General features: G+C 39.5%; 1 protein-coding gene across 2 annotated transcripts in view; it reads right to left on the bottom strand.

Moving 5' to 3' along the window:
- ERO1A (endoplasmic reticulum oxidoreductase 1 alpha) overlaps nt 1-9505 on the bottom strand; it is a 42935-nt gene extending 33430 nt beyond the window's left edge. For both annotated transcript variants that reach the window (XM_019725704.2, XM_074327475.1), the window contains exon 1: nt 8830-9505. In XM_019725704.2, coding sequence (XP_019581263.1) covers nt 8830-8943 — 114 coding nt within the window. In that variant the 5' untranslated portion in view covers nt 8944-9505. The remainder of the gene's footprint in view (nt 1-8829) is intronic.
- Nucleotides 9506-12598: the final 3093 nt, after the last annotated feature.

The raw sequence follows: 12598 nt of genomic DNA, 5'->3' as shown, positions 1-12598 counted from the left end.
CCCCAAACCAGAAAGGAATGAAAGATGCATCCTGACCAGAGGTGGCTTCAAGCCTAGAGACCTCAAAGGGAGAGAAGGCAGGACAATGGTAGACTTAAAAATCTTCTGCCACTTACCTTAGAAATTAAGTAGGAGGTATTTCCAGCTACAACAGATAGGACAGCTAATGGTAGAATGGGGCGTGGCAGGAGTTTCAGTAGATAGAGAAAGCCCAGCAAAGGAAACAAAGGAAGATATTTGGAAATCTAAGTCATCTAACTGTTTGGATAAACCTGCCAGCAGGTATCAGAACCTGATCCCTGGCAGGAAGTCTGGCAGGTGTGATTCCAGGCCCAGTTCTAAAAATTAGAGAACCAGGAATGTGGCCAGAATAGTCTCAGGAAAAGACTAAGGTAGAAATCAGTTAATAGACCCAATATTACCTAAACTAAGACCAAAAGATGGGTGCTGATCTGTAACAAGGATGACGTGATGCTGCGCTTCAGAATGTACTAAGGCTGCTCAATAACTACTACACCTATCTCCCAAAGTGAAACAGAATTCTGGCCATACCATAGAAATCTGAACTTTTTAGAAATGCACTCCCTCATACACACAAAGTGACTGATGCATGCTAACATTGAAGCTCACTGCTCTATGCTTCAGGACACGGGTAGGGGCCCAAACAAACAGGTAGCAATTCAAAGACTCTTGTCGAGGGATGGTAGATATGAGGGCCAAGTAGGCTGACATAGCATCACCTAGTTTAAAGTCCTAGTCTCTTAAGAGTTGGAAAGACTTTGAAGACCTTCTGTTGCAGCCTGTCAAGCAACACAGCAATCCCCTCCTATACACCCTCAAGGAGGAGACAGTGAATCTCAATGGTTAGCATCCAGGCTCTGGAGTCAGGCCTTCCTGGGTTGAATCCCATCTCTACTACTTATTAGTTGTTGACCTTACCCACATTGTTTAACCTCTGTAGGCATCAGTTTCTTATGTGAATACAAAATTTAAAAAAATAATAGTTTCCATCTCAATGTTGATATTAAAATAAAATGACATAAAGTAAAATGCTCAGTAACTGTTAATCATTATTATTAGTCTACCACTGCTCAAATGCCTCCAGTGAAAAATATCTTACTATTCCCCAAAGCAACCTAAAACATTTTTTTAATGAATTAAAAAAAAATAGGTCAAGTTTGCAGTAAAAACTTTCCAAAAATCTTACATCTGTAATCCCAATGGGACATTGAACTAGATAACCAAAAGTCAGCTGTGAGAGGAGCCTCTATTACTTTCTCCGTTGGTTCTGAGTGGTTTGAACCAAATACCAAAGTACTGTATAAAAGGCAAGAGAAAAGAAGATAACACTGGTCTGCTTGTTCACTATTCTCTAGTAAGAGGTATCCTTTAGTTTGCAATGAAAGACAAAACAAAAACTCTCAGTTTCCTTGTGTACCAAGAACTTCTAGTCCTTCCACAGATTATCACTTTTTTCCAAAAGCATTGTAAGAATATATTCCTCATACTCATATGAAACACGAAATACCTTTTAAAAGTGCTCAAAGTGCACTTTATTTGGCAAATAACTTTAGTTGTATTTAAGTTTATCGTGTTTTGTGAACATAAAAAAGAACATGAAAAGTATTTATTCAGTAACAAAAGCATGAAAATGCCAAAGATTCTATACTAAGGACATGGAATGAATGCTAAGAGCTACTTCTTCTTTAAAGTTTTGGTCTTGCTATAACTTTAAATTGTTGTTAAATGACCCAAAGTATAGCAACCAATGTGAAACACTCTTTGTTCCACATGCTTTCTTCAGAAAAGCATGGAATGCAGCAAGCACTCAGAGTCAATGGACATCTCTCCATGTAACCTGTTTCAAAGATCCCTCTAAGTTTTAATCCTGGGCATGTCTCTATCCATGACCCAACATATTATCAAGTGTTTCCATGGTCCAGCCACTCTAAAAATTGAAAACTATTTTTAAAATTGACCTAAACAAGACACTAGACAGGTAAATCTGCTAAAATACATGTATGTGGAATGTATTTACAATGCACTCCAAACGAGAAATAATACATTTTCCAAGAAGCCATTTTGGCTTATCTGAGCTACTTCCCTTTCATTAGCCTGATAGAGATTTGCTGCACTTAAATAAGTGGACATGAGTGTTATCAGCACTAGCCATATTAAGGTTGTGAACTCCTATGTAGTCAAAATGTTTTAGCAAGCTTGTTTCTAATTAATTTAAATGAAAAAGATGTCCATACTGCCTCCATATCTGAACTTCAATATTTCTGAAGTTATTTCTTTACACTGCATCCTGGGATTCCATGAGTTGGGACTAAAGTTCTGTTACATTCATTCACTCTAATCAAAGATAATGAGGCAATAATTGTGAAAGAGAAATAAACTCTGAAAAGTCTTCATTTACTTCAAGCCCATATCTATTATAACAAATACTACAAGTACTGCGTATTTTGGTTTAAAGAAAGAGCGGGTCCTGATTATGGGGTTGTTTACACAAACTATACATAGACTTGTACACCAAAAGGGAAAAAAGCCCAATTTTCCGTGTAAAAAAAATTTTTTTTAATACAATTATTTTTTAAAATGGGACGGGAGGCTTTATATATAAGGAAGATTTACAAGTCCCAGACAATTATTCACATATTTCCAGCAAATAATACTAAAGCACTACTGTTACCAAAAGATCTTAACAACATACAGTGAAAATGTTTTTAGTAGGATTTAATGTCAACTAACAGGTATATGTAGCAACTAACTTTGAAGATTCATTTGGAGGCAAACCATCTGAAAGATCAATTCCAGAAACACATGCAAATGGCTTGCTCGCTAAGCAGAATAATTAGAAGAATATACTCCTGCTAGCAGTGTTCACATCTTGTATCATAATTTCCCTAATACTTGCTGAATACCAATTACATACCAGCTCAGAACTCTGGAGTGTCAAGAATTAAGACTAAATTTTTAATTTTCTTAATTCATTTTTTGATCTCTCAAAACTCATTCACTGTAGACCTCAATAAGTGCTTGTTGAATTTAATCTGATTATTTGTAGGTCCTTGTACATTTTACTTCGCTGATTTTCTAAGGTTGAGTAAGTAACTACATGCTGCTGTAGCTCAAATAAGAACTGATATGCTTTTAACTGAGCCCCTACTACAAGCCAGGTAGCCATGCAAAAATGTGGTGAGGGGTGATTATGTAAGTAACTCAAAGTAGTAAGAGGGACTGGAAATAGAAAGGGAGAAAAGAAATATGACTAAATAGTAACAAAACAAAATCAACAGGACTTTGCAGTAATTGAACATTGCAAATAGAACCAGAGAAGATTTTCATTTGTGTTTCCAAACATAAGGTGAAATTTTAGTTTTTAATTTAATTTCTAACACTATTTTCTAACTTGTTTTTCTAAACACTCAGGATCCCTGCCTCTCCCCAAATCCCAAAGAATATTATTCACTAAACTGTAAGCTCTTCAGGGCAGGGATAACGCCATAGTAATATTTGTATTCCAAACACTCTTATCAGTGTTTATAAATGTTTGTTGAATAAATATTTTCGACCATTCATCTCCCCTTATCTTTTCTTTCTCCATCTCTTTTCTTTATCTCTCTCTCTCTCTCCTTCTGTTTTTGTGTGCATATCTATATGCTTGTCTCCATTTTTCTCTTCATCACTGTCTTTTCTTCCCTTACCCCCATGCCTTCTATTACTGACCATAACAGAACTAAAGTATACTTTTGTTTCACTTATTGAATTACAATTGATGATCTGTGTTCTCAAGTTCTATTTAAGATCTATTTAAGTAGATCATTTTAAATTCCTTTTAAAATTGTTTTTTAGTATGTGACCCTCAATTTATTAATTTTTAAAGTTGACCCTGAGGCCCTTTTTTGAGCCAACTCTCTCGCCCACATTCTCTCTCTCTCTCTCTCTCCCCCCCCCTCCACCCCCCACCCCCATTTCTCCCTCTCCCCAATTTAGGCTAGGCCTGTTCACTTCCCTGAGAATGTATCACTAATAAACCCTGCTTGTATATTAAAAAAAAAAAAAGAAAAGTTGACCCTGAAAAGATGTGAAGTACAGTATAGGGAATATAGTCAATGGTATAGTAACAGCTATATACAATGTCAGAGGGGTATTAGATTGGGGGCAAGGGTTATCACTTTGTGAGGGGTGTAAATGTCTAACTATTATATTGCTTTGTACACCTGGAACTAATAAAAAAAAAGTTGACCCTGAAAAGAAAAACAGATAGCCACTCTTGTTCTAAAAGAAAGAAAGAGGTTTAACAGATTTTTGAGTTGGGAGAGCATTTAAATCTTGAAAACACTATCAGAGGGAAAAAAGCTTAAACATAAATCAGAAGAAAAAAAAATAAATGAAAAAATTTTAAAGCTCCCATATTTTCGTCAGGTATTTGAAAAGGTTATTGAGGGCAACAAGTAAAACTTGGAAAGCTCAACATGTACTTTTATCCCATTATCCAATTTCTAGCATGCTGTTAAAATGTTATATTGGACATCATCTTTCAATACTAAATACCTTATTTTATTTTGTTTTGGGGGGAGTGAAACTAACTTTTTTATTATTTTTAATTTTTCAATTACAGTTGATATTCAATATTATATTAGTTTCAGGTGTACAGTATAGTGGTTAGATATTTAGATAACTTACAAAGTGATCTCCCTCATAAGTCTAGTACCACTCTGACAACATATATAGTTATTACAATATTACTGACTATATTCCCTCTGTTTTACTGTACAAACCTGTGACTATTTTGTAGCTGCCAATTTGTTCTTCTTAATCCTTTCACCTTTTTCACCCAGCTCCCCAATACTACTCCCAAACATCAGTTTGTTCTCTGTATCTATGAGTTGATTTCTGTCTTGTTTGTTAACTTCTTTTGTTTTTTTTTTTAGATTCAACATATAAGTGAAATCATATGGTATTTGTCTTTCTGTCTGACTTATTTCACTTAGCATAATACCTTCTGGGTCTATCCATGTTGTTGCAAAAAGAATGTTCATTCTTTTTATGGCCAAGTAATATTCCATTGTATATATGTACCACATCTTCTTTATCCAAATATCTATCGATGGACACCTGGGTCTTGTTTTCTTATCCATTCAGCCACCCAATGTCTTTTGATTGGTGCATTTAATCCATTTAAATTTAAACTAATTATCGATAGGTATGTAGTCATTGCCATTTTACTATTCATATTTTTTTCTTTTTCTTAAAAAAGTCCCTTTAACACTTCTTGTAATACTAGTTTGGTAGTTATTCACTCCTTTAGCTTTTTCTTGCCTGTGAAGCTCTTTATCTGTCCTTTGATTATAAACAATAGCCTTGCTGGGTGCAGTAATCTTGGTTGTAGGAACTTGCATTTTCATCACTTGGAATCTTTCATGCCAATCCATTCTGACCTGCAAAGTTTCTGGTGAGAAATCAGCTGACAGTTTTATGGGAGTTTCCTTGTAGGTAATTAACTGCTTTTCTCTTCCTGCTTTTAAGATTCTCTCTTTGTCTTTAACCGTCAGCATTTTAATTATGATGTGTCTTGGTGTGGGCCTCCTTGGACTCATCTTGCTTGGGACTCTGCACTTCCTAAGCTTGTATGTCTATTTCCTTTGACAGGATAGGGAAGTTTCCAGTCATTATTTCTTCAAGTAGGTTTTCAGTTCCTTGCTCTCTCTCCTTTCCTTCTGGTACCCCTATGATGCAAATGTTGTTATGCTTGATGATGTCCTAGAGGTCTCTTAAACTATCCTTATTTTTTTATTATTATTTTTTCTTTTTGCTTTTCTGATTTGGTGTGTTCCACTACTTTGTCTTCGAAATCATTGATTCGATCTTCTGCTTCATCTAATCTGGTATTGATTCCATCTAATATATTCATTACAGTTATTATATTCTTCATTTCTAAAAGAAATGCTTCTTTTTTGAGGTATCTATGCCTTTTATGCTTCCTATGTCCTCGTGGAAGTTCTTATAGAGTTCATCTATTCTCCCCTTAAGTTCATTGACTATCCTTATAACCAATATTTTGAACTCTGCATCTGATAGATTGCTTGCCTCCATTTTGTTTAGTGCCTTTTCTGGAGTTCTGTCCTGTTCTTTCATTTGGAACATGTTTCTTTGTCTTCTCATTTTGACTGCCTCCCTGTGTTTGTTTCTATATATTAGACAGACCTGCTATGTTTCCCAGTCTTGGCAGGGTGGCCTTGTGTAGTAGGTGTCCTGTGGGTCCAGTGGCACATTCTCCCTGTTCCCTTGAGCTGGGTGCTTCCAGGAGTGTCCTTTGTGTGGGCTGTGTGTGCCCTCCTATTGTAATTGAGCCTTGATGGCTGTAGGCCCATCAGTGGGTGGACTTGAGGCTCAGGCTGACTGGCTGTGAGGACAGACCATGACTACAGGAGATGAGCTGCTGTGTGGGAGCTGACCTCATAGAATGGGAGTCCCTGTAGCGGGATTCTGGTGCCTGTTGAGTCCACCCTGTGGGTTTGTCATTTATGGAGCTAATTGGGTGGTGCTCTGGTGTGGTCTAAAGCCAGTCATCGGGTGTGTTAGTTCTGGGGCCTTATGGGAGGGGCTGCTGCTGCCTGTGCCTGGCCCAGGGTCACCTGGTAGGAGCTACAAAGTGATCTGTGGTTCGTAGCTGCCTGTGTTGGGCTTGGAGGTGCCTGGAGCATGCTATCCTGTGAACCAAGGCTGGCTGCCACTAGTGCTGGGATGAGGGCTGCTTGGCAAGAGGTACAGGGCATGCCAAGGCCAGCCACTGCTTGTTTGGGGTTTGTGGCCCTTTCAGAGATTTTAAGAAAGCCCACAGCATGTGCCAAAGCCAGCCACTTGTGAGTAACAACCACTGAAAGAGGTTTGGGCCTCTGTGCGAGTTAGGGGGGGCAAGTTCTCAGGCAATCACCAGGATGGAGTGAGTTTAATGGAGACTCAGATTTGACGCCTGTCTGTGCCTACAGGCTGGGTTTGGGAAGGTCTCAGCAAACAAATAAAATGGCAGAGAGAGCTGCCCCTCCAGCCCTCACCCAGACACCAGATTCAGTTCCTCCCCATATGCTTTTCAAGCTGCTGCACAGTGCTGGAGCTCAGAGCAAGTGGGTCTGTCAGTGATAAAGTCTGCGCTCAGACTCTTTAAGAGGAATACCTGGGAGTCCAGCAGCCAACCAGAATCCCCACTGTTTTTCACAGCCAGATGTTGTGGGGACTCCTCTTCCCAGCATTGGTGCTCCTGGCTGGGGAGCACAGTGTGGGGCTGGGACCCCTTGCTCCTCAGGGGTGGAATTCCACCACTGAGCTATCTCTCCCAATTTTTAACTACCACACGTGGGTGTATGACTAGCCCATTTTGCATCTCTACCCATCTTACCAGTCCCAAAGTGGCTTCTTCTTTATATCCTTAGTTGTAAGAGTTCTGTTCAGCTAGTCTTCAGGTGGTTCTCAAGGGTGGTTGTTCTATAATTTAGTTGTAATTTTGATATGGTCATGAAAAGAGGAGAGCAGAGCGTTTACCTACTCTGCCATCTTGACCGGAAGTCCTAAATAGCTTTTTTTAAAGTCACTTGTTTCTACTTTACTTATTAAATATTTAAACTTTTTTAAATGTCTAAACTTTGTGTTATATTTGTAATCAAAAGAAAAATGACCATTTTTCTGCGTGCCATTTGCAACACTGAAAGTAAAGGAGCTTTTCAATCTCTTAGGTGCAAAGCAGCAACTTCCTTTCAACTTCTCTAACACATTTCCAAATAATATTTCAAATCCCAAATCACTCAGCAAACCAACAAAATCCAAGGTTATAAAACAGTGAAAAAGATTTCCTCTCATAATATTTAACGTGTTTCTGTCCTTTGTGAAATAGTATTGCCCCAATACACATAAAATGTTATTTCTGATAATAAATGAATAGTAAATCCATTTCAAAGGAACAATTTCAATGCTCACCCTCGATTTTGTATAAAGGGTAATTTTTATCAAAAGAAAAGCCAACTGAACAATGATTTTAACAGTAATAACATTAAAATACAAGCTACTATAGATGCAGAAACCTGGAAGTTTTTTTTTTTTTCTCATCTGTTACTAACAGAAGGAAATGATCTTAATACACTGTAATTAAATTCATGCAGTGAGGAGTAAGGATCATCCTCCCAATTTCAAACCAGTTATATGGATGTCACAGTAAGAGAATCTCATTACAGTAAAGACACACAGGGCAAGGAGCCAAAAGGCAGCCACGACCCCAGAGACACCAGGCACTGGTTTCAGACACAGAAAAGCCACAGAAAGCCATTCTCCTGCCTGACAAGGAGATCTGACAGCAGCCCCCACCCACCCACACAAGCCTGTCCTGGCCAGAAAGGCTGGCGAGGGCACCCAGCACAGGCACAGCGTACACAGTTCCAGGAAAAGTTAGAAGTTAGAAAAACCCAGCTTCTGCGGAAATAACAAATACTGAGTGTGCGTGCACACTGTGCACACCCTCTCCTGATAGGGAAAACCAACAAAAATGCATAAGTCAACTGCGTAAAAACATACCGGTGCACCCACACCTCTCGTCCCACGCCTGATAGGAAGTGATGGGAGATCCGTCCACACCCACCCAGGCGAGCTGCAGAGAACTCAGCCCCGGCCAGGGAGCAGAAACACAGGAGGCTGGTTCCGCGCCGGACCGGTGGAGATGCAAAGATGCCCTCTCCCACCTCCCCCAGCCCCTCACCTGCCGGGGCGCGCGGGACACAGCGCAGGGCGGAGGCGGGGAGCACCGGGATGGACAGCACGGCCTCGCACACCCCTCACCTTACAGAAGCACCTCTGCGCCGCCGTCTCCGGGGGCTGCTGCTCGCTGTGGCCGGAGCGGAGCAGCCACACGGCTCCCAGGAGGCCGATCAGGAAGCCCCAGTGGCTTCCCATAGCCGCTCTTGCCACTCGTCGCCTTGCACCTCGGAGAACTCAGCACCCAGGCGCAGGCCGTGCGTCTGCAGATGAAGCCCGCGCCCGCGGGCCCCCGCTGACGCCCCACCTCCGGGCCGCCTCCCAGGCCCGCCCTCGGTTCTCCAGCCTCTCAGCCGCCGCCACCGCCGGGTGGAGCCTGCGGACGTGCCAAGGAGCCCGCACCGGCAGCCCAGGGCCGTGGGTCGGCTTCCTTCTCCGCGCGTGAGGCTGACGAACAAATCCTCTTCCCGGTTCCGCCCGCCTGACCGCCGCGCGCGCCCCTGCTCCCCTAACGCCGGGAGTCTGGAGAGAAGGCCCCGCTGGCCCGCCCGCAGCCCTCGCGCCGGAATCGGGGGGTCCTTCCAGCTGCGAGAGCGAGTCGAAGGGGTCAGTGTTTTCCTACAGGGCCCCGCCCCACCGCGCCTACTCCGAACCAATCCTTTCGTATCTCACGATAAGAATTACGTGTCCCCAATGTCCCTGGAAGAGTCTTAAAGCTGAAAGGGGTGTTAGTGATCATCTAGACCAGGGCTGCATATGTAATTTAAATTTTCTAGTAGTTTCATCAAAAGAATAAAAAAAATGAAATTAATTTTAATGATATGTTTTATTTAACCCAATATGTGCAAAATATTTCAAAATATACTCAGTATTAATTATAAATATTTTACCTTTTTTTCTTTTTATCTCTGAAGTCTGGTGTGTTTTTTATATGAACTAGCCACATTTCATAGTCAAATATGGGTCTCGGTATGGGACAGCAAAGGTTGAAGCAAACTGGCCCAGTAAGGTGAGATGGGACAGGGAGTTGGATTGTGAGAGAACCATGTTCTCTGATTCCCAGCCATGGGACTAGTCTATCAGCTTTTTGTTGTTTTTGTTGTTTTTAAGAAGAAATTTTAAAGGTGAAACTGGAAAGCTTTCTAACGTCTTATACATTAAAAGTTCAAATATTTCAAATTATCTTTTTAAAAACAACAAAACCATCATTTAATAAAATAGATTAGAACATGGTAGGCTCAAAATAGGTATCACTTCTATTAGCTGAGAAAAATAGGCATAGAAAGTTTATATACATTATTCAAAATCATCTGGTATAGTAGAGGTGAGACTCAAACTTAGATTATTTCTTCCTTCAAAGCCCATAGCCTATGCTCTGTCCGTCACTGCCAAGCCAACTGACATGTAACAAAAAAGCCTTCCAACCATGAGAGAGCCTGGAGGGATTGAGAAGCTCTGATTCTAATATCGACAATATGCTACATGTGGGTACATATTAATACAATCTCCCTCTTTACCTGGAAAGTTCTTCATTATACATGTATACAAATCCTACTTATCCCTCTACTGTCAGACCCAGTTTTCTCATTCCCTTTTCTATGTGGTCTTCCTGGTTTCCTCTTCACCCAGTCCCAGTCTTCAAATGAATTTCAATACAATTAATTTACTCTATGCTGGGCTAAGCTTGACATTAGACATATAAAGATGTATAAGGCCCAGTCACTGCATGTGGAGGGACGGACGTCCCAAGGAATTTAGTATACAATCTTTTGATATTTTCTACTTCGTGTTTCTACTACTGAATTGTAATCTCTTGAAACTCCTTAAGCAGGGATTATGACTCACACATGCCTGTTGGCACCCAAACATCTTACCAAGGAGCTTCTCTTCATGTTTGTAAAAGAAATGAATATTTTTCACGTGGCCATAGTACTAATAATCTGAAGATTATTAGGCCAATTATTATTAGGCCATCAAAATGAGAGACACAATTTGAAAATGGAAACTAAATAAATAAAACCTAAAATTGCAGAAGGAAGTAACCTGAATATGAATCAGCACTAGATTTCACTCTGATGCAATAGCCTGTAATTTTGAAGAGTTTAGCATTGTCATTGTTTTCCAGGATGAAAGCTTTATGCCATAAGACTTAAACTCTTGCCCAGAACAAATTTCTAGCAAACTTGTAATCAGAAACAATTACCATATAAGACAACTTTTTTCTACTTTATTGTCTGTTTTTTAGCTTTAATGAAGTATAATTGACAAATAAAATTATAAGTTTTTTGAAGTGTAGAACATGGTGATTTCATACACATATACATTGTGAAAGAATTCCCCCCATTGAGTTAATTAACACATCTATCATCTCACATATTTACCTTTTTTTACTACCTTAGTGAGAGTATTTAAGTTCAACTCTCAGCAAATTTTAGTTACGCAAGACAGTGTTATCAAATATAGTTACATGTTATACATTAGATCCTCATATCTTATTCATCTTATAATTGAAAGTTTGTACCCTTTTGCCAACCTCTCCCTATTTCCCCCATCATCACCCCCACAGCCCCTGGAAACCACTTTTGTACTCTCTGTTTTTATAAGTTCCACTTTTTTAAAAAATTATTATTCCACGTAATATAAGTGGTATCATGCAGTATTTGTCTTTCTTTGTCTGACTTATTTCACTCAGCATAATGCCCCAAAGGCCCATCCATTGTTGTAACAAAAGGATTTCCTTCTTTCTCATGGCTGAATAATAGTCCATTGTATATGTATACCACAGCTTGTTTATCCATTTATCCAATGCTGGACGCTTAGGTTGTTTCCATACTTTGGCAATTATGAATAATACTGCAATGAACATGGGAGTACAGCTATCTCTTCAGGATAATGGTTTCGTTTTCTTTGGACATATACCCAGAAGTGGGATTCTTGGATCTTCCTTTGTTTTCTTGATAATTAAAATTGTTCCTTTCAGATTTGTAAAAGATTTTAAAATGTGTAAAATACAGTTTATACATGTGGTGTAACTATTAGTGACATTTCCCTGAGAATTCTTTGAGTTGACTTTCACGTGACTTTACTTCTTCAACTCTGCCTGCTCTGGCAACCATCTTACCTGTATTAGAGCCCATGAAATAACTGACTAGTCATTCAATAACTATTTAAGGACCACCCGCAGGGTACAGAGTTCAACCTTTTATTTCTTCAAGTCCAGCCTCCCATCTATTATAACTTTGCTAAACAACATTAATTTTTTTAGAGATGAATAAGGTTACAATCTTGTTTTTCTAATACTAGTCATGTTATTACATGACTTTAATGTACACAGCATTTCTTGATGGAATCTGATTACTGTGCAAATAACAGCTATTATGTTTTTAATGACCAAAACTGGGAACAGCTTGAGCCCAGTTTCTCAAAATGGGACATGAAGATTTCTCTGGGAAGCTTTCCAGTACTACCTAAACATTTTCTGGCATTGAATAGACCGGGCAGAAATAATTTAAAGAACCAAAGTTGGTCAAACAAAAGGAATATTATGACAAACAAGTGGAAGAAAGGCTAAGTAAAAATCTAAAATTTGGGTGCTGGTATTTGATTAGATCTACTTATTTAAATAATGATTGACTATAAATGTGCACATAGTACATTGCTACACTTTTCTCTCAAGATGCTTGAGATCATCTGAGTTGGGAAGACATGCCACCTAAGCTCTATCTTCACATTCTTTATTTGCTTCATGTTCCTGAAAGAGCAAGCTGTAAATAGTAACTGGCTTCACTTAACTTCCCATTCACATCTTAACCCACTGTGAAATCCGGTTTCCAACTCCACCCTCTTGAAACTC

The sequence above is a fragment of the Rhinolophus sinicus genome, linkage group LG03 (genome assembly GCF_036562045.2).
Source record: "Rhinolophus sinicus isolate RSC01 linkage group LG03, ASM3656204v1, whole genome shotgun sequence".
Taxonomy (NCBI): domain Eukaryota; kingdom Metazoa; phylum Chordata; class Mammalia; order Chiroptera; family Rhinolophidae; genus Rhinolophus; species Rhinolophus sinicus.
The sequence above is the reverse complement of the archived record's forward strand: the minus strand, read 5'-3'. Positions and strand labels throughout refer to the sequence as shown.